This window comes from Brachyistius frenatus, unplaced genomic scaffold (assembly GCF_029030835.1).
Source record: "Brachyistius frenatus isolate BFR_SWC_R1_liver_20210118 unplaced genomic scaffold, ASM2903083v1 Contig_4, whole genome shotgun sequence".
Classification (NCBI taxonomy): Eukaryota; Metazoa; Chordata; class Actinopteri; family Embiotocidae; genus Brachyistius; species Brachyistius frenatus.
The window spans coordinates 9,793,197-9,816,396 of NW_027210603.1; the positions used below are offsets into that span (position 1 = coordinate 9,793,197).

The window sequence follows — 23,200 nt, forward strand, 5'->3', positions numbered from 1 at the left end:
TTAACACATCAGAAAATGCTGTATTTTGGGGGGGGGGGGGGATTGCATGTCTGTTTGTGTATGCACAGCAATAAAGTGCATAAAGAATCTCAGAAATTGTTGCTTGAACCATTCATCTGAGCTGGAAGGGTAAACATAACAAACACCAATCCAAAGTAAAAAAAAAAAACAGCTTCAAAACAAGTCATTTTGTGTAGCTTCCCTTACAATGTAAAACTGAATTAATTTGTTTTGCTAGACGTGTCTTGTTGTCCTATGGTAAATTCTTCCAAGCTTCTTTTGTGGAGGATTTACAGTACATGACTGAGAGAGAAATTTAATGTGTCCCCAAGGATTTTCAATGCTTCGTTTTTTTGTTGTTTTTTTTTTAACTTTTTTTTACTTTGACTTTGCTGCTTTTGGTGTTTTTATGTCTGTGTCTCTGTCATTAGGGATTTGCTGGTGACCTGATGGTGAGGAACATTCAGCTAAAGCATTCTGGGAAGTATGTGTGCATGGTACACACTGAAGTTGACACAGTTTCAGCTGCAGCAGACTTAATTGTCAGAGGTATGCCTGTTCCCTCTTACTTACACTGCTTGTAATTTGTCAGCACTCTCTATGGAAGTTCTACATGTCTTGTTTTTGTGAGGGGAGCGTTGTGTGTGTTTCTTAAGATTTGGACTTAACTGCTGTCTCACTGCTCTTACATAGGAGCTGTGTCACCAATATGTCATTTTTCAGCAATTTAAAAAAACAGCTATATGTATATATATATATATATATAACAATAAGTTGGTTCAGATTTCTTGTGAATGTTCTTGTTCTCATTTGGTTCAAATGGATTTTAACCCCTAACATGCTAATAGTGGCGCATGGCAATTGTGTTTCACACAGCCATCAAGTAACGTTAACTTCACCTATCCACAATGCTATTCAATGGTGTCAAATTTACACTTCCTCACATTATTTTTTTAGATGTTTTGCTGTAAAGATCGTTTATGCAGAACGCATAAACATTTTAAGTTAATGAATAGAACAATGAAGCCTAATTTATTGTAAGTCAATGGGACATGCTATTGGTTCAACAGTGAATTGTAGGAAGGCCTCCCACAAGAGTGGCATGTGTTTGTTATTGGCACATTTTAAACTTCAAACTGATCATTACTGAGCCGAGATTTGATTTTCTCTCACATTTTAAATGAGAGTGACAATTTCTAATAATAGTGATTAAAGACTGATACAAATCTGACTTTTTCTATTGACATTCATAAATGCACCAAAAGGTCTCAGAATATAAATTAGAATGGGTGTTGGGATCTCAAGCGGTCACATTCAGTAGCTCATGTCATAATCGTAAGCAGCTACACACAATGTAAATGCATCATGAAATACATCATGGAAATGAGGAGGAAATTTCACTGCAGCTTTACCAAGTAGGAAAATAAGACTGTTGTCTGGGAGGTTGAGATTAGCAAAGCATGGCATCAAGAGTCTGCAGCCAATATAGGCTGTGCAGCTTTTACATATGGATTGTATCTTTATATACATAATCTGAAACTGAGCATTGTTGATGCTCAGTGATCTTCTTTCAGCAGCAGGTAGTCCCGCAGAGGGCACAGTGCTACTTTTGCAGATTTACAGGGTTTAGCAGGAAATCTCACTCAGTTATCCAAGTCCCAGCTGGCTTGTTTGATCTCATGTTGCTGCTCTACCTAATTTCAGTGAGATACCAATTGAAAACCCTGCCTTGTTGTTCAAAATCCCCAGTCATTAATGTTGTCACTTTCTATTATTAGGGCCCGAGCACCAAAGGTGCAAAAGCCCTATTGTTATTCAAGGAATTATTCTCGTTCCTTATTCTTCATACAAATGAATTGCATTTTTGGAGGCTTTATCATACTCAAAAACTCGTTTGTACACACGTCTCTCCCGGTGAAAAATGTCTTATTTTAGTGGAGTCGCGAGTGGGCGTGGCCAAACGACTCGCTAGCGCCCCCTAAACAGCAGCCCCGACACCTAGTTTCACACACATACACCAAATTTGTTGGATGTTTGTATCACACCAAGATGTACAAAAAAGTCTCTTGGCATCATGAATTTGTTTTCGTCGAACAATGTGGCGGCCATTTTGAGCGTCTCGCCATGAAACTACAAGTTGCTGTAACTTTTATGTACATATTCTGATCTTCCTCAAACATTACATCTTTGATAACAGTGAAGACACCTGGATGGAAATATTTGCTCATAGTCATAGCGCCCCCTGCTGGCAACAGGAAATGAGAACAAAATTAAAACTTTAAGCGGGGATGCGCGCTCCCTCGCACGCTGCCAGTGGCCCCGAACCGCCGGATCCTGACATGCACCATGCGAGGGCCCGCAAATCACTGCTTGCAATTTAAATTAAACACTCCTTTCACTTGTCTCCCTACAATAAAAAAGTTTCATAAAGACTACTTATTTTTCACCTTCCTTGGTGTTCGTAGGGCAGCAATAAATACATACGGTCAAATTTAATGCACACATTATTTATACTGCTGTCCCAGCATGAGCACTACAACAAACAAATAAACCCTAGAAACAAACAAACAAACAATGACAAAACCACACCCACAAGGAGGACAAATTCTCAGTAACAGAAAATGCTTCATGAGCAAAGTAAGTTCAATCTACTACAGGGCAGGTTATCGCTGGCCACTCACAGCCCTGTGTTGACAGACAACCACTCTTTATAAACTTATCTAAGGTTCCTTGCCACACAATGGCCAACCATTCATAACGAAAAAGTGATTGTAATTTATCATACACTTCTTTACAAATCAAAAAAAGACGACTAAACCTTAATCAATGACAAATCTCAGTCATCAGAGCTTCAATAACACATCTGGGAGACTGGAGCTTATCTAATTGCATGCTGAGTTGTTCAGTTTTCTAAAAAGATCGCCTGATCTCATTTGTTTTGGCTCCTGTTGTGCAGCGAGGCTGATGCAGGTGTCTCTTCTTCTTTCTGGGTGTTGCAGGGCCTCCAGGGGCCCCGGAGGGCCTGGTGGTGACTGACATTACTGACACAACTGTGCAACTTTCCTGGAGTTCCGGGCATGAAAACCACAGTCCTGTTACCATGTACATGGTGCAGGCCAGGACCCCCTTCTCTATAGGCTGGCAGACTGTGAGGACAGGTGGGAATTACACTGAATGAATTACACTCGAATATGTTAGTCTTTTATCATTCACGATACTTTACTGTCTTCCTCAGGTGTACTGCATGGAAAAGACAAAAGCTAAAAGTTGACCATAGCTCTTCCAAGCTATTTGCAGAAAAATACCAAATTCCATTTGTAGTTTGTCTTAGAGCTTACGTAACTACAAAAAAAAAAAAAAAAAAAAAAAATCCTCTGAATCCAGGTTATATTAATTTGTTTACTTGTGTAGGTCTTTAAGTTGTTCATGCCTACTTTTAACTTTTAAGTATCAGGTTTGTATTGTTATTCTTTATATTCCAAACTACTTAGCAGTTTTTCTTTCTTCATTAAAATGCATTTATTCCTTCTGCAAAATTATTCTTACTTTGCTTGAGACTACAGTTTGAAAGAAGCCAATTTGAAACACAACAAGCAGGAAAATGTTGAGCTAAATCATGTCAGTCACATTCACTGAACCTTCTGACAGCATAGTCATTCTACTTATGTAATTGCAATTGTGTTTAAAATTGCTTTCTGAGATGAAATCATGGCTGTGAAATTTCCATAATTGTTGCAAGGCGTCTAAAGTTGCTGGACCACTGACATAATAAAAATACTGTCATTGGAATTAAAAGTATTAAAAGATTTACCAATGTTATAATTTTAGTTTGATATACTTCACAAATCTTTGACATGTCTTTATTCTTTTTTATTTGTTGGAAACCAAATATGAAATGTGCCTCAGTAGAAGATAAAAAGACAAAACACATCTCAATTCTAAATTCTTTAATCCTAGTTCCTGATTCTGTGCCTGGACAGATGATGCATGCAACAGTGAGAGATTTGAACCCCTGGGTGGATTATGAATTCAGGGTGGTGGCAATCAACAGTGTTGGTGTTGGAGAACCCAGCACGCCGTCAAAACAGATTCGAACCAAAGCAGCAGGTATCCTCTCAATTTGTTGTTTCTCGTCGTAACAAATGAATCAGTCCCACTTGGAAAATGTAATTCAAATGTTTGATTAGTTTCACTTTTGTCAGTGCGCCCTGTGATGTTACACATTTCAAATCTGTTGTTCGTCCTCATGCCAGTACTTTGATTACTCTGCCACATGCAGAAAGTGGGAATTTAATTTAAACATCTGTGCGTCAAGCTCATGTGTGTCGGCGTGTTGGAACATATATCAGGATTAATTAACAGTTGCTTAACAGAAAATGTGACCTATTCACACATGCCATGAGGCGATGTCTGTTTTGTTGAGCTGGTTAGCTGAAGTAATTCCATCCTGCTGGTTGAATCACAAGGGAATACGTTTCCTGTTGTGCCCCACACATGGGGACACACAGTGCTCGGCTAATAACGGCACTCTACATGGGTGGCAATGCCTCTGTCAACAAACAACAAATTCCTGTGCTGCACGATATGTAAATAAGAAGCTCCACATTGTGGCTGGGATCACCTGATTCAAAGCTCTGTGGTTTAGCAGAATCTACTGCACCTGCATTAGATTTAAACAATCAAAACTGAGGGATGACTACATCTCCTTTGTGTCTTTTAAGTTCCCAAGGTTGCAGCAGTTAACGTGAGCGGTGGCGGTGGAGCTCGAGGAGAACTTGTTATTATGTGGGAGGTAAGAGGATCATGGGCATTTTTGAGTGGGCATTCATTGTGACAGAGTATTCTCCTTTTGATGAGGAGGGAATTCTGGCAGTTACTGTGTCTGCAGCGGTCTGGCTTCAGTGGAATGACTTTTAATTAAAGGCAGAGCTTTTCTGATTTGCTGCCTGCTGACTCCCCCTGTTGTGTACATCAAAATGAAGATACAGAGCAACCGCAAATTTCACAAGTGTAAATCTGGAATTAGGTGACAACTTAAATTTTTTTGGATGGGGTTCAAACCGCAGGAAGGAGCTGCATCGGAGCATTGGTTCAACAGTTTGTTAGACACAAAACTCTTTCTGCTTTGTTTTTTTTTTACAGCTCTCTAATTTCATTTCTGCTCACAGTTGTTTGGGTCAAAGGTGTAACTTTTCTGTCACTATCTCAGCCAGTTCCAGAGGAACAGCAGAGCGGAGAGGACTTTGGCTATGTAGTGGCTTTCCGCCCTCTTGGCAGCAGCACCTGGATCCAGACAGTGCTGGCATCACCTGATGCATCCAGATATATTTACAGAAACGACAGCATTGCACCACTGTCCCAGTTTGAAGTGACAGTGGGAGTCTTCAACAGCATCGGAGAGGGGCCGTTTAGCCGTGTTGTTCAGGTGTTTTCTGCAGAGGAAGGTGGGTGATCATGTGATGCAAACACAAATTTAGGATGATCTTGTTTACTCCGGAAAATGTGCGCTTTCACTTTTAAAATGCAATTCACACTTACTTGATGATCTGTTCTATTTAGAGCCCTCTGAGGCGCCATCGAGAGTTTGGGCCCGCGTTGTGTCTGCCTCAGAGATTGAGGTGTACTGGGAACCAATTCCTCCCAGGTCCAGCAGTGAGAAGGTCATTGCTTATGAGGTATGAAAAAGAAAAGTGGAAATTATAGTGCTACAAGGAATATTTAAACAAAGAGTTGACATTAATCCCAGAATGATGGACAGCAAAATGAGCCGGTGCTAATTTTTTTTCATAACCGCCGGTGGTGACAACATGGAAATATTCTGACATAAAAATAGTGTATGGGTTGGAGCACCATGTTTTACATAGACTAATCTCGGGAATAAGGAAGTCTGTTGGCAGCTGTTCCAGTCTTTGAAAGAGCTCCGCACCGAAGGCTGTCTTAGAGCTGCATTAAGAAAAACAAATAAATAAATATGACAAAGTTTGAACATCATACATCACTATCCCCAACAACAAACACTCTCCTGGGATTTGGCTGTGGAAAATATAGATAAGAATAACATTGTCTCCTAAACCCCAGATATGTTACATGGTAGGGAAGGCCCTGGAGGACTGACCTCTGCAGAGAAGCTTTGAGGTCACTGCCAGTGTTTGGTGTACATATTGTTATAAGACAAGGGTTTTAAGCACCGTGTTTAGGGATGAGACTAAGCAGTTTAGCTGAGTTTAGACGTCATGCTAATCAGCGAAATCGAATGAAAACATATGTTCAAATATAAACAGATTTTACTACTTTTTAATGTTAATACATTTTTCATGCAGCTTTGCGTGCCAGTTCCATCTGACACAATCGTCGTCTAGAATATTGTGACATACTGCACAGTATTTTGAAATCCATGTAATTTAGAGCTTGAATTGCCTGTCAAATGCTGTTTTAGTGGATTATTTGGATTATAGACACAGGGCACAATTCCAGCAAGTTTACCGTACAAGGATGCTCCAACATCTGAAACAGATTTTAAATTATGGTGAAATATTTAGTAAATCAATTATTGTTCCTTAATTATTGACAGATGCTGAGATCTACTTTTAGAAATTGACTTATTTCATATTTAGCAAGGTATTCAGTTTCTGAATTTGAACATTATTGAAAACCTATACGTGTGATTTTAGTTGAGCATCCATCAGAAAGAGGATATTGTGTCACATTAAGGGAAAAAAATATGTTGGTATTGGTTAGAGTGGCAGTGGCTTGTTCCACTGATTTTGACTTCATAGGGATTGAAGTGAGGTTACCCTAATGCGCTGACGAGGCTGCAATATAACACTACTGTTACTATTCTGGTACATCCCTTCACCGAGTCATTGTGTGGCCTTGGTTTGACCAAAGCCTATTTACAACAAAACACTGCTGGCTACCACAGTTTGTCATTTTTCATCAACACATCTGTGACACTTCATTTCCCATTAGGGCATTTTTACACTTTATTTTATCAGGGGGCCATCTTTAACATCCAACAGACCTTACCTTTTACACCCTCCTTTTTTTGTTCAGACTCTTTAGTTTGGTCCGAACCAAAATAGCAGGCGTGGATAAGAGCATAAAAATGTGGCCCAACCAAAAGTGTTGGTCTTGATCAAAATCAAACCGAACCATCGTTCAGTTCATTTACAGTGTGAAAACAATGGATTATTCAAACTTTTGGACCATTACAGGAAGTTGAGGAAGGCTACCATCATCAATTAAACAATAAAAAAAAAAGGAAAAATAACTGAATTGTGGTCGTACATGAGGGAGAGGAGAAATGATTAATTGTAATTTGATCTAACAAAGAAATCAACATAACAACGTAAAGAAGTTAACCTAAAAAGTTGTTGTAAGAGTGCCAAAACCTGGATTTGTTTTTTTGTGACAACTAAATAAATCTGTTAATGTTTTTCATTGTTCTTTTTTTTTTTTTTTTTCAACCTTCTGCCATAGTGAACTAGGATATTGAGCCAGGGGAATACAGAACTGCAACAATTAACTATTAAGCACCATAGAGGTGAGACGAAATGCTAAATGATGATAAGTATTTGTGGGTTGGTCATAATAAGCGGCCCTTTTCACATACAAGTCGTTGTGTGATTCATTGTTGAGGTAAAAATATATGATTGATTTCAGCCAGTTAAAGGCTTAACTCCCTTTAGACCAACACCGCAGGTATCACTTGTGCTGTAGACAGTTGAACTTCAGCTTTGTCGCTATTCAGCCTTGTTGTGCTGGCTGCAGTTTCACTAAAATCGCTGCCTGTTTGGGCTTTGAAAGAATCATCCAAAGTGTGACTCAGTCTAACTGTGTTCCTACAAAGTAACTTTTCACCTCCATCTTTAATCATGTTTTTACACTTCAAATCAAGTTTCTTCATATTCACGTATATGCTTTTATTGTGTGTTGATCAAAGCGTGTCTAAATACAGGTGGGCTAAGCCCAGCACTGTGCTGTCGCTCTGCTAACATTTTAGTGTAGACACTACTAGTATAGTAATACACCTGTTGGGTAACATTGAGACTGCATTTTATGCAAACTGTTCTCAAGTTATTCGTCAGCTGAACATTGTGAACATGAGCTACTCACACTTTTGGAATGAGCATATCTGCTGTAGGTACAGCCCTGTTTCCAAAAAAAGTTGAGAAGCAGTGCAAAATGTCAATAAACGCAACGATTTGCAAATCACGTAAACCAATATTGATTTAAAATAGACCAAAGACAACATATCAAACTGAGATATTTTATTGTTCTATTAAAAATATGTGCTTATTTTTTATTTGATGCCAGCAGCACGTCTCAAAGGAGTGGTGACAAGGTCAACAAAAGACTGTAAAAGTTATGTAAAGATAAAAAAAAAACACTATTATCGGGTATAAAAAGAGCATTTCAAAAAGTCGAGTGTCTCAGCAGTGCAGATGGGGAGTGGTTCAACACTCTGTGAGAGACTGTATGGGAAAATAGTGCAACAATCTTAGAATAATGTCCCTTAACATAAAATATTATAGAATTTGAGGATTTCATCATCTATGGTTCATAATCATTAAAAGATTCTGAGAATCCGTAGACATCTCTGTACGCAAGGGACGGGGCTGAAAACCAATTTTGAATGGATGTGATCTTCGAGTCCCCAGGCATCACTGCATTAAAAGCAGACACAATGGAAATCAAGAAACACCTCTGAAAACCATTACCCGTGATTACAGTTCATCACTGTATCCAAAAATGCTGGTGAAAACTCTACCATGCAAAGAAGAAACCACATACGAGCAAGATTCAGAAACACTGATGACTTATCTGTGCCTGAGCTCATTTAAGATGGACTGAGGTGAAGTGAAAAACTGTCCTGTGGTCTGACAAATCAAACTTTGAGATTCTTTTTTTTGAAGTCATGGACGCTGCATCCTCCATGTTAAAAAAGACCACCCAGGTTGTTATCAGCACTCAGTTGAAAAGCCATCATCTGTGACAGTCCAGGGATGCATTAATCCAATGGCATGGTTAGGTTGGACATCTGGGAAGGCACTATTAATGATGAATGATATATACAGGTACTGAAACAACATATGCTGATATCCGGACAACTTATCTTTCAGGAAAGGCCTTGTTTATTTCAGGAAACTAGGCCAAATCACATTCTGCATTCATTTAACCTGCTTGGCTCTCTAGTCCGGGTGCTGAATTGAGCTGCCTGCAGTCCAGACCTGTCACCCATTTAAAATGATTAAATACAAAATATGACAAAGGACAGCTCAAACTGTTGAGCAGCTGAAATCATATATTAGGAAAGAATGTGACATTTCAATTCCAAAATGAAAACTCCGGAAACTGGTCTAATCACCCAGATGTTAACAGAGCGTTGTAAAAAAGAAGAAGCAACATGCCCAAAGACATGTTGCTTGCTTCAAAATAAGCACATATTTAAAAAAAACAAAACCAATCACATTTCTCCATTTCACCATTTGATATGTTGTCTTTAGTCTATTTGTAATTAAATATGACATTACATGATTTGCTAATCATTGCATTCTGTTTTTATTAAAATTTTACACAGCGTCCTAACTTTTTGGGAAACGGAGTTGTAGCAGAATGTAATTCCAACATTCTTTAAAAATGGGGGAGTGGCCAAACAGTACCCTGTTGTTCAGAGACATTAAAGTGTGTGCTTATCACCAGTAATTTAGTGTCATATTGGATAATACTTTAGAAAGACAGCATACATACTTTTCCTGAGTCCCAGAAAATAACTGGAATACAAACTTGTATACCTGTTGTCCTCTGGAGGAACTCCAGAAATAACCTCTGTTTGTAGTTGCACTTAAATCTACCAGGATGGTTTCTCTCCAGCCAAAAGTGTGTGTGTGTGTGTGTGTGTGTGTGTGTGTGTGTGTGTGTGTGTGTGTGTGTGTGTGTGTGTGTGTGTGTGTGTGTGTGTGTGTGTGTGCGTGCGTGCGTGTGTGCGTGTGCGTGTGTGTGTGTGTTTGTGTGTGTGTGTTCCTAATGTCCTGTCCATACAATTTGTCAGAGCAAGTTATTTGATCAGAGGCTTGTAGTGATGAGAAATCATGGAAAAGATCCCAGTTCAGAACTCGCTGTTGTTTCTGAATATTTGTTTTGTTTCGAGAAGACTGACTTCTCCGATGCTTAACAAAGACAGTGTCTTAACTCTATTGAGTGTGATCTATAGCACACAGGCTATTTAAGGAATATCTAAGTATGACTCAAGGCATTGGAACATCTGATCAATAATGAGTGAATGAATAAAGAATCAGCTTAAACAGTTGAAATAATGCAATCTGAACTGGTGAAATGTTTTTCATGCTTACCGCCAGTGGCTGAGCAGACAGCTGTGAAGCAGTGAACCTAGAACGATCTGGTATGGCTCCGCCAATCTGTCCCAGCATGGTGGTAGCCCCAAAGGGCTCTCTATGGATGTTGGCCAGCAAATATCGTTTAGGCATTGGTAGCAAGTTCTTTAATTTCAGTGAAGTATCCTTCAAAGTGTCTACTCAATGTATCCGATCAGTGATTCTTAACCTGTGTCTGTATCACTGTATGCGAGGCTCCACCTGGTTCTACACGGGAGTCTTGCTGAAAGAGTTAACAATAGCATTTCAAATGACCCAGGTAAATATTTTTGAAAAATAAAATGTGTCTGTTGTTAGCCACATAGGGTGATGTCTCGTCACTTCCAACAGCATAATGTTGTTGTTTAGAAGAGGACGTCTCTCCTCAGTGGCATTTTTCATAAATATGATGCTTTGACTTGAACAACTGTTTTATGAGAGTGATGAGGTATTTGAAAAGCTATGTGATCGATTTGAAAGGATGATTGGCGACCACACCCTACAATTTCACTTCATCCAACCTTCGACCCATTGCACTGCTTCACGTATCCAAACAATAACAGCAGAAGCATTTGGATAGACCCTCTCAGACTGAGTGCACAAGAACCTACATACACCTCCAAAGTGTCAACAGACTGAGAAACTAAAAAGATGCTTCAGCAAACTTCATGTCTAGCCCTCAGCAGTTTGAGCAACAAACTCTTGTGTCTGTTATCACCAACAAAATTATAAATGTACATAAAAGTCTTTGACCGTGCCAGGATTAACTTGGGTTAAGACATTTTGACATGTCAGGATCAAAAGCACCCGAATAAATAATATCATTAATGAATGGCCGAATTTATGTAGCTGCTTTAGTCGTGGGGTCCAGGTGTTGTGCATGTCTGCTGCTCACTGTCACACTGTCATGTTTTACTGGGACATCAGAATACAAGAGAGCTATCTTTGGTATTATTCAAATCTTTGCTTTTCCACTTTGAACGTTCAAAATGTCTACGGTTCAAAGATCCAATTGATCACAACACTTGGCAGCTTTATTATTTGCCCATAAGCCCAGACATCAGCAGCCATTTATATTGAGATAAAACACCACTTGACTTTAGAATTTCTGAGCCCGGTTGAATTTCACTTTGGAGTAGGTACCATGTTAAAACAATATAAACTAAAATAACAGAGTTGAAAACAGCACGGCCATACAAGAAGCACGTTTTTAGTGATCCTGTGGCTCTGTAGCCCTCCTTCCTTATCTCCATCCTTATTTCTGATGGACACTTGGTCAGACTCCCATTTTACTTTTTTTGTGTGTTAGTGTTGACAGTCTCATCAGATCGAGGCAGACTTAAGCAGATGACAAGGACACGGAAACTATACAACGGCATGCAAACTCTGTTGTGAATGCTAGTTCATTTTAATAATTGCCTCGTTTAATACATTAATGCAACATGCAGGGCACACAGAGAGGATAGACCCCCACCAAGGCCAACAGTCCACTCTGCTATAAGTGCATTGTTGTACTGAGCACAGGCCTTACATCCCCTGTTGTATCAATTCTCCCCTTTGAACAGCTGTCACCCAGTACATGTGTGTTAAATCTTAAAGAAAATTAATGGATTAATCCGCTCCAAAATGAAATGGGTTCTAACTTGGCTCATGCTACACTCTTCCTCCAATTTCATTAAAAAAAAAAAAAATTGTGCGATTAGTTTGTCTGAAGTCCTGCTGAAAAACAGACAAACAGACAAAGCACACTGAAATCTCTTTGGTCGAGATAATGAAGCAGTGATACATGTGGTCATTCACTGAAAACAAAACTTGCAAGGGTGCTGTATTTTACAGGCAAAATATGCTGCATTCAATGTAAGCACCTCCCTAACACAAACTCATTTAGTATTGGTGGTATGATGCACTTTACTGCCACTGTCTCTGTTAGACATCAAAATACAGTAAGGCAGCCTAAGTCTCCACAGATCCCTTTCTTTCATCCCTCTTTGAGCATGTGCTTAGATTCTTAGCAGAGCTGCTGTAAAAAAACTGTAAACTTCTGCTCAGGTATTTAAGGTATTTTCCCAAGTGCCTGGAAGTACGGCAATAATTAAACGGTTGGTGAAAAAAAACCCACAAATAAAAACCACCCTAGATGCATCTGTTATCAGCAACTCCAGGCCCTGTCGCTAATCTGCCTTTCCCAAGCAAGATCCCTGAAAACCTGCGTGCAGCCAATTGAATAAGTACCTACTCTCCAACCATCTGTTTGACATTTTCCTGTCTGGTTTCCATGTCTCGTGTGAGGGTCGAAAATGATCTCCCACATAGACTCTAACAAGCTCCTTATCCTTGCACTCCTCACTCTCACTCCTGCTTTCGGTATTGCTGATTGTCAGATACAGTATCATTTGGTAGTTAGAAAATGTGGGGTGGACTGCCTGAGGACCCACAGTAGCTGAGCTGATAGCGTTGAACACTGTTGTCCTTGAAGTTAGGCCTGATAGAATCACTGCTTCAGTATATGTAAGGCTTAAAGGTACATGAGCCAAACTTTTTTGTACAACCTATGGGAAAACAGAAGCACTAAAACAGAGGTCTCCAACCTTTTTCCTGAGAATTACTTTGACAAAATTAAAGTGTAATATTTATTCACATAGCAGAGCTCCACCAAATCAGCTGAATAAGCTTTTTTTTTTTGTGAACAATAACAAATTGATACTCAACACATATATACTGAACCGATATACTAAACCAACAGCTCGCAAGCTACTAAAGACAGCTGCACTGAAATGATCTTAATTTAACCTTTATATCTGTGTCTCCATAAGTTTCTCCCTTGTACAGCTAGCACCATTTAAATCTATGTATCTAAAGCAAGTTCAGAGGCTGTTCTTGTTCCGCATAAACAGAGCACAGCCCAGTAATACACATGGATGTTCAAGTCCATGGTGAAAATGGTCCATGGGGAAATTTCAAACACACACATACTGCAGGTGCTGATGTTCATCAAGCAATGCAACTTGGAATACGTCCTTTCAATAGTTATAAAACCCTTCTCACCCTTCTCCACGTGCATCACTGTGCTGCTCTACATTCGTGCGCAACCGGAACCATTTTTTGGATTGCACGCAAGAATACCATACATAATGCTCTTCTTCATAAGCACAATGTGACGCTCTGAATAAACAATTGGCAAAATATAAAGGCTGACTTGACTCGGTTGCCATGGCTTTACAGATATGAGAACAGTCCAAAAAAGAAAAAAGCAATATGCCCGGATGTCTGTGGTAATGCTCATTTCTTTGTCCAGGTTCTCTTTTGGGAGGAAGAATCTCGGCAGAGTGAAGCAGACAGAGTGAGGGTTATCAACAGCACAGCTCTGCTCTCGGGCTTGAAGGGCAGCACAGTCTATCTGATCTCAGTCAGAGCCCAGAACAGTGCTGGACTTGGACCCTCCAGCCCGGCTTTTAACATCACCACCAAGAAACCTCGTGAGTCCAAACACAGGACACAAAACTGATTTTTTTGTTTGTCCAGAATATAAGAAATAAAAACAACTCGTGGCATTGGCTCGTTTCAATCAGGTTTGTATAAAATATCTTCAGCCGAGGTACTGAGAACTTTGGTAAGAGGGATGTATAATAATGACAATATATTCTCCAAACATTTACAATTTCTTCTCCTAAGTGCTTTGATTTTTATTTTTTTGCAAAAAAACAATATACATGTGACTTTATGCTGATTAGTAGTCAAAAGTAACTGTTTTACAAAACTGAAAATATCAAAAGAAGTACACTAAAATGTGTTCACTTTTATACGTTTTGCAAACCGTGTTTCTTGTGTGGGGGTTGAAAACAAAAAAGAGCTGTGTGAGGTGAAGACAAATCATAAAAGAATTGGACCATAGTTTTTCACGTCTGTTTGAGTCAATTTCGGTGTGTCAATGGGGACACTGAAACAGGTTTTGCTGCTTTGATTAATCCTCATGTTCATTGCAGACCATTAAAAGATCCCCTGATGAGAGAAAAATCTAGTCTTCCTTCTGTGCAAAACTGTTTTCAAAAGTTTCTTTGAAGTCAACTAAAGTGAACTATCCAAATTAGACAAATTCCTATCTTCCAAAGTTAGAGCCTCTTTATTACAAAATTATTTTGTCATTGTCCTTCCAGTGCAGCTAAACAAATTGTTTAGCTGTTAAATAAATTGTTACTGTACTAAAAAGATTAACTTATATATATATATATACTGTGTGTGTATATATATATATACATGCATATATTATATATTTGCACTTTGGGATTTTGTCCTAGCTATCACTTCGACTGAAAGTGCATTTGGAATGGATGCGTTTATGTTCATCTCCCTTTTTGTTTCGCAAAAATAGTAAAACCTTGGAAGGTACTTGTGCATTCGATGTTTATGGTGAAAACAGTTTGCAGCACATAACGATTAAAAACGTGTGTAACCCTTAAGATGATAGAAAAGGTAAGAAACTATTGTTTTCCTAGGTGCACCCTTTTATAAAGAACTACTGCTGCCGTGCTGTTGCTATCTTTAAATAGCCTAAATCTTTTTAACCATTTGGCTTTTTGCTTTCAGACATTGACTTTATAGGTGATGGAAATTGTGGAGCTGGTCAACTCTTCTGGGAGACAGCTCTTCAGCAGAAACATTTATTTGATGTATTTGATTGAAAAGATTCAGAATAACAAGTGTAGATCAGTACCTTGCCTTTCTCCTTGGTCAATATTGATAGCGTTGCCTTAAATACATTTCCAAGATGCATATTACCCTTTAAAACCTGGTTATTCTTACAGTCTCGTTCAATAGTCACAATAGTCCTTGCTTTTAGGAATTGTTGCCCCTTCAGCCTGAATCTCCTATCTTTGTCACATGGTTGTTTTTGACATTCACGGTACAAGAGGTCATGTAAGCGCATAAGGAACTCTTTTCCTCACAGAGCTAGAGAACCCAGATAATGAAGGAAATTGCCTTTACACAGTTAGAATGGGCCGATGGCATTCAAAATCCAGAGGCAGGATTTTCACTTGGCCTGTCTATAGGCTGCTGTTGTTGGGGTTTTACTGAGCAGTGCATACAAGACCAACTGATTGCAGTAAGCAAAGCCTGTTTCACTGAAGACAAACATGAAAAACTGTGAATCTGTACTTTAAGAAAGTGTGAATACAAATTAATGTATTCAGGTTACTAGATATTGCATCACTGCCTTTGGACCCTTAGGGCACTTTGGGCAGAAATGCATTAAATCAGTGGAGGACGTCTGTCTTTTCTATTGTCATTATTAGTCAGGTTACCATTTTTTAAAACGATAATCAGAACAAAAAGCAAAACTGAAACCATTCTGTCAGTGTATTGTCTTTTTCTTCTGTTTATTGTTGTCTTTTTAGTTTCATTATATTCTGTTTTAGTCTGTTCTTTATTTTGTATTGCATATTGCTGAATAGTGTAGTCAGACCACCACTGATGCTGTGCATTGATATAGAATGCAATCTAGACTTCTATGCAGCTTTAGAGTGAACTTTTCATTTCATGTTGTATTAGCAGCTTGTTCACACACATGAATGAAAGGGTAATCATGCAATTTCTATTTGTATTGACCTGCACTTATCTAAAATATGACCTTAAAGGTGAAGAAGTGCATCATATAGAATACAAACATCAGACGATTCATTTAAGGCTGACTGCAGAGTTAGAGAATATTATTGATGACATTGGTGTATGCATTGATTTGTGAGCATTTTGTTTGTATAATTACATATCTTTCAGCACCAAGTCAGCCTCCAGGGAGTATTGAGTGGAACCTGACCAACTCTAAGATCTTTCTAAATTGGGAACATGTCAAGGCCATGGAGAATGAGTCTGTGGTGACAGGATACAAGGTGAGTTTGTCAGAGTAATAGTAGAAACCCCAGAACTGGGGAGACAAATAGAGTCTCGGCAGCTGTCATTCCAATAAATGGTTTTCTCATTGCAGTTGAAAGATAGACCTCAGCACTCCAGTGTTACATTATGGATTGGCCCTGTCTGGCCTTTCAAAATTAAAAGATGTGTTCCAGGTGATAAAATGAAAGGCGTCCTGCCACAGAGGGAATTCAGTTGCTTCTAACCAGTACAACAGTGAATCATACACTTTGCATACTTTGTGTGAAAAACCTGTTTTTGATCGTTTTCGACAATATACTGTATGTGTGTATGTACGTGTTTATATGTGTATATATATATATATATATACAGTATATATAGAGAGAGGGAGAGATACACATATGTATAGTTTTATTTTGTCTTTTTTTATTGTTTACTCTCCAGATATATGCAGCCGTGCTCATTTAATGATACGTCTTTTGTAGTGCACTGCTGTAAGGAAGCGTGCGGTGCATGTGGACGCGACTGATTTAATAATTTGGCAAAGGCAGTGCTGTGAATTAAGAGTGAACATTTTTTACATATTTTTCATGTTTTTTAAACTAAACGTGCAGCTTAACGCTCGCTGCTGCGTGTTTCTTTTGAAGTACGACATAAAACATTTAGCTGCATTTTCATGAGGATAAAATGACATTACATTACACAACATATTTATTTATATAAAAAGGAGGTCCATGTTTTGAAGTCCCTCTGTTCTTTCATGTTGAGTCATTGGGTCAAATCAGCTTCTTGTTAGACATTTTGAATTCATTACCTCCCGGCTGCTCTAAAACCTCCTGATTTGGGGGTTTTGATTTATTTTACACATACTTATATGTTGAATTAATACATGCATCTGTCTGTGGAGACAATATAGAAGTTTAATTTCCTACTGTTACGACTAAAGAATTAAATTTTCAACTCGGGATTCGTGCTCTCCTCCAGGTAGTGTATCGTCAGAACTGGCATGGCAGGACTACGGTCCTGGAAACCAATAAGACCAGCGTGGAGCTTCAAATCCCCTCCGGAGAGGACTACCTCATTGAGATCAAAGCTCTGACCGAGGGGGGCGATGGCACCAGCAGCGGTCCCATCCGCATACCAAAGATGTCCAGTAGGTTTCATACACTCTGCAGCATGCAAATGATTACAATTGGAAATAAGTGGAGGAGCAGTGGGATGGGTGCACTCTGTGTAACTAATCCCCTGTGTGACTGATACTGTTTATCAGCTTTAACGTAGCTTGAACAAGGCCTTCAGAATACACATATAACTTGCAATAAGTCTATGCCATAGAGGCAGGAGGAAGAGACACAAAATATAGAAAGATATCACCTCCAAGAAGGTTGTGTTGTGAATTATCTTTGTTAGCGAGAAGGATGTCTTCAAACATTTTGGTAAAAAATATAATAATGATGGTAAACTTAATTTAAATAACGCTAATCGTTCAAGAAATGCTTCTTAAAGTGTCTCACACAAAACTAGAGACAAAGCTGGCAATAAAAAAAAAAGATTAAAAATGTCATAATCATTTAATGGGCTCCTGCTACCTCCTGCAGTTCAAAGACGTGCTTAATTAGTTTGCCATACGTGTGAATGTAAGCATGAGTGGTTGGCTGTGTTTGCCCTGTGATGGACTGTCCAGGGTGTATCCCAAATGTAGCTAGCTTCACTATATATATAACAACTGGAGGCAGGCAGAAACAGCCTGACTGTACTCAAAGTTAAAAAATCAAAACCACACCTCCGAAGCAAATTTTCCACACAATCATCATACATTAGGACATTTGCTACAATTTGTAGTTTTAAGGTAGATTTACATGTATTTATTGATCTACTTAAAACCAACCAGCGCCGCCAAACAATTTGTATTTATATTTTCATTTTCCTTACCCAATTGCAAATAAGTGTATTCCTCAAAATGTCAAACCATTTATTTAAGTACACATTTGTGACATTAAGGCATTCATTTGGCTAAATAACATCATCTGAAGTAAACCTCTCTTAAGTAGAAAAACAAAACAAAAACAACACACGTTATAAAATCTTGAACAACGCCGGGTGTACAGTTGTAGCAAGGATAGAAAAGAAAGAAATTACTGGCACTGTATAAGTACTTTCCTGGATTCCCTGATCAAACACGTTTTTATGGACCCAAAACTGCAAATACAACAGCCTTTCAACAATTTGTTGTCAAACATTTTCTAATTTTATTTTTTATTTTTGTATGTTCTTGATATTCAATGCACAATTGTTTTCTTTTCTTTTCTTTTTTTTAACTATATGTCATTGCTAATATCAGCATTTTGTTTTTTTTCTTCCCAGGTCTTAACTCTAAAGGATGTGTGTTTCCAGTTCCAATGAAGATTTGCTGTTTAATGATGTTTTTTATGTTTTCATTTTGTAGCTTCTGATGCCTTTATAATCAGCTCTGGATAATAGAATGAATATGGTTTATTGTACATGTCAGATTTGTGAAATAAGCTGCAGCAACTAGAAAGCTTCTCAACCGTTAGTTTGCAAACCAAAAGTGACAGAAGGGACCATTCTGACAGGTTGTCAAATGACCACAAATCTGTACCTGGCCTGGTACTCACAGGCAACAGCACAACTATAAAACATTTTCATCTGCCTATTTTCAGGACCACTGCAACCCTCCAGGCTGCTTGCATTTGATAAACATGGAGAGATGAATTTCTTACCTTTCACTGAGAAGTGAACCTGAGCTCAGGTTCATGTCCCAGTTTCCCCATTTGACCCTTCCTTTACACCTGTTTCACCTTAGCTTTCAAGCGTTTCCATGGCTTTCCGCGACCGCTGTGAGCCACCTCCAGGCAAGTTTCGCTTTCTCCACATGTAGTTTAAAAACAAAACATTCACTCTCTTTTTCCCTTGTTTTATTTGACAGGAAAAAGTGGTATTCCTTGACTTTTATATATGAAAACATTTGCCATTGATCACAAAATTTAAAAAAAATAAAATAAATAAAAAGAAAGAAATCTGACAATGTAAGGGAATATGTGTTGCATTCTAGCTGTTGATTTTCCCAAAATGTCTGGTACAAATACAGGGTGTCCAAGTGTCAGTGTGCATGTTAATGTTTCATACTCCAGGTTCATACAACATCAAACTCAGCTACCTAAACTAACCCCCAAAACAAACCGACAGCGTCTGTCTTGTGAGTAAAGTGAAATGTACAAGCAGAGCCGGCAGATATGTTTGCAGTTAACACGTTCAAATGTTATGGTCATTTCCGCTTAGAGCTATAAGCAGTATTTGATAGAATGAGATAAAAGTACCCCGTCACAATTTTACATACACACACGTGTTAACATGTACTAATGGAAGTTTGCAGATTGAGACACAGCAATTGTTTTTTCGATTCCACAGACTTTGTCCTTACATTACCCACAATGCATGTTGACCACCAAACATTCACTAAGAAATTGAGGTAGGTTATGTTAGTGCAGCTGATGTAGCCTTGAACCGCTAGTCTCCGGCAGATGAGGCCAGAGAGGTCGGGTGAGCTCTTTCCAACCTCACACCCCAGGTGTTAAATTGTTGACTCAAGTGACCTCACTTAAATTGATCAGATTGCGCGCAGCTTTCTCTGGAGCCCAAAATCCATCCATTGGCTGTATTCCAGTTCGGTCTTGGTATCGTGGATGCTGGTGTGTCCGGGTTATCAACTTTATAGTGCACTATGCAGTGGACAAGGTCCATTGGGATGGGCAAATTTGTTTTTACTATACAGTGATCAAGTGGCTATGGACAATCCAAACAGCATCAGTGTCACTGTTTGCTCAATCACCTGAGTGGAACAGAGCCACCGGTATTGTTATCAATAACAAACTGTCTGTTGTGAAAAACGTTGCTCGGAAATCAGATGCTCAGACTGACTGCGACACACATGAACACAATTGCATTACACTCATAGCTTATGTGGCCTCAGCAGTGGCATTTAGTGAAAAAGAAGTCACTAAATGCCACTGCCGTTTCTGCTGTTGGATTAATAAACATAATCCCTGTTGTGCTCCAGACCAGTTCATGCTGTAAACCATGCTGGTTTATTTGAGGTAACAGCTGTAAGGATTCTGTAAATAAATATATGACACACTGCTGCCTCCACAGTCAACATTACATGTTTTATTTCCCCTAAATCAATTAAGGTTATGTGTGTAACCTGATGTGCCCACAGGTGTCGCCCAATCCATCAAAGCATATCATTTTCAGGATTAACTCTTTAATACCAGTCACTCATCATCCATAGAGTTACGTCCAAGTTCACCGAGCTGTAAATGTCCTCTGTGTTTTGGTTATGAAAGAAAATATTGGCTGAATTTGTGATGCTTTGGAGTACATATCAACAAACAGTTGAATTTGCTGTTTAACAAAGCTGATTTGCCTTATTAAGTTATTATTCCTCAAACTTATTGTCAACTATTTTAAAACATACTGATTGTAATTATTTGGCAAAAGGGCAGGCTTATCAAGGTCAGAATGTAGAATACTATTTACTTTATTTATTTGATTTGTAAAACTGTATTTTATTTTAATGTTTTGTGTGGAATTAATAACAAAGGAATTATTATAGTGAGGGCAAAATAGAGGATGAGACAAATTAAAAAAACACATTTATCATACACCCTAAACTGAAAAGTATAAGAGCTCTCCTGAATAACTGTTTTGTGTATTTAGTGTCCTCTTTGAAGTACACACACATTAGTATCGACCATAACACATTAAATACAAAGAAAATAATAAAAAGTGAAGCTGCATCTCACCTATAGTTGTACAACATGTACATGACAAGAACTTTTTGGATACACAAGTTAATGCTGTATGTTGTTATTTAACATACTTAAAGTGGACTCGACAAACTATCCCATTAATCACATTAAATATTTTGCAGAAACATTGGAACATTGTAAAATTTCCATTCGTCTGATGCAAAATATTTGGAGATGAACATTATTTGTAGGACAGTAGGTTGGTTTTCAGTTAGCTGTCACCTGCATACAATAAATAACTGGCTAATTAAGAGAACATATAAAGTTGACACTAATGTTGCAGCGTTGAAATTTCAAGAAATCTTTGTCATGTTTTAAATATTAATTTAAAATGTCAGATTACTTGTGGTCTTTTTATTATGTTGTACATAAACCCACCTCTGTCACATTATTTTTTTTTTCATACAGCATTATAGTGTATGCTCTATCATTTGTAATATGTGTATGTTGTGCTGACAAGTAACACAAATGTATTTTGTCCTAAGGAGGTGTAATTAAGAGTTTGTTCCTCGTGTGTGCTATATTATTTTTTTAAATGACAAGTCATGCAGATATTTCATAATATAGCATTATTATTTGATTTATATTTATATATTTCTTATTTTACTATGAAACGATATCTCCCTTTAAATCATTTTATATTTCCCAATTTAACCATTTTATTTATTCATATGCTTTATCCTAGAATATCACATTATAATGTCTCAAATTGGTATTCATAAAAAAAAAAAAAATCACAGTTCCATTTTTGATCCACATGTTTTCTCGAACTGAATCCACATTTTGTTAATTAGGTAATGTAATACCATTGTATTAATAAGATAGGATATCTCTGTGAGATGACACAAAGGCTCAATAAAGTTTCACATTGAAACCTTTTAATAAGCTAATGTGTTTTGTCGTGTTTGAATCACACACTTTACGAGGAAAACAACTTTTATTCTTTTCAAGATTGGTCTCAGGAGAGTTCTGCCGTATTACAGTGCAGTGGAGAATCACAGCAAATGTTTTGAGTAAGTACCCTGAAGGCTCCTCATCCTGTGGGACTGCAGAGAAAGAAACGTAGATAGACAGCGCTCGATTGTTCCCACATGACGGAGGAAAAAGTACCAAAAGATTAGTTTCCATAAATTTCCTCAGCAAAGACTGATTTTTGTACTTGAGTAGGGGAAGTGACTGTAATGCCAAATTGTACAGGACAGAAAGTTTAGACACCAGACACAAATAAAATAAAACTAGAAATCAAACACATACTTTACCATACTTAAGCTATATTCTGCTGGATGATATACAGGGATCCATAAAGCTAATGGTTACTCTGCACAGACTTTCCCTGATTGATCTTAAATAAGTTGAAACAGAAAAAGCTTCAGATGTTTCTTTTGACCGTTTAATGATTCTGATTCTCCACAAACAGACTGCAGACCTTTATTTCAGTTTGATCCATTCCCAGTTTTGTCTCCCAGCGTCTTGATGATAGCAAAAGAGAGTCAAATATCTTGGTTCTGATTGGTTCACATAGTCTGCCGTCAACCTCTCAAAGTTTAGAACAGATGTCTACATTCATGAGGCCTGACATCAATGACACTATTTGTTTAAAAAGGCAAGCTTGCGTTGTGTATAGTGTTACCCAGCTTACCGTGTGGGTTGCAGCTCTCACGTTTAACTTGAGATCAATCATGATTAATTCAATATCCTTCTTTGTCTTCTTCACAAAAGGACAACGGATTTGTGTCATGTTGCGCTGAAATCTGATTTAGCATCATGCATTCAAATGCAGCTTTGTTATATTCAATTCAATTCAATTTAACTGTATTTATATAGTGCCAAATCACAACACAGGTTATTTCATGGCACTTAACACATTAAAGTCCTTACAGCAAGACGTTACAATATTATACAGAGAAAACCAACAATTCAACAATTCCCACATAAGCTCGAAGGGAAAAACTCCTCTTTAAGGGAGAAAAACCTCCAACAGAGGGAAGGAAAAACTCCCTCTTAACAGGAAGAAACCTCCGACAGAACCAGGCTCAGGGGTGGGCGGCCATCTGCCTCGACCGGTTGGGGTGAGGGGAGAGCAGAGAGAGAAAAGGACAGCATGGAGATAGAAGAGAAGAACTGTTGGTG

At 38.3% G+C, this 23,200-nt stretch overlaps 1 protein-coding gene across 1 annotated transcript in view; it reads left to right on the plus strand.

The window, feature by feature from the left end:
- LOC138630369 (contactin-4) overlaps positions 1–21,943 on the plus strand; it is a 105,282-nt gene extending 83,339 nt beyond the window's left edge. Inside the window, exons 15-24 of the mRNA XM_069714670.1 lie at positions 432–549; positions 3,000–3,158; positions 3,958–4,107; positions 4,722–4,792; positions 5,210–5,444; positions 5,560–5,675; positions 13,669–13,849; positions 16,146–16,258; positions 17,226–17,394; positions 18,606–21,943. Of these exons, the coding sequence (XP_069570771.1) occupies positions 432–549; positions 3,000–3,158; positions 3,958–4,107; positions 4,722–4,792; positions 5,210–5,444; positions 5,560–5,675; positions 13,669–13,849; positions 16,146–16,258; positions 17,226–17,394; positions 18,606–18,694 (1,401 nt within the window). The 3' untranslated portion in view covers positions 18,695–21,943. The remainder of the gene's footprint in view (positions 1–431; positions 550–2,999; positions 3,159–3,957; positions 4,108–4,721; positions 4,793–5,209; positions 5,445–5,559; positions 5,676–13,668; positions 13,850–16,145; positions 16,259–17,225; positions 17,395–18,605) is intronic.
- Positions 21,944–23,200: the final 1,257 nt, after the last annotated feature.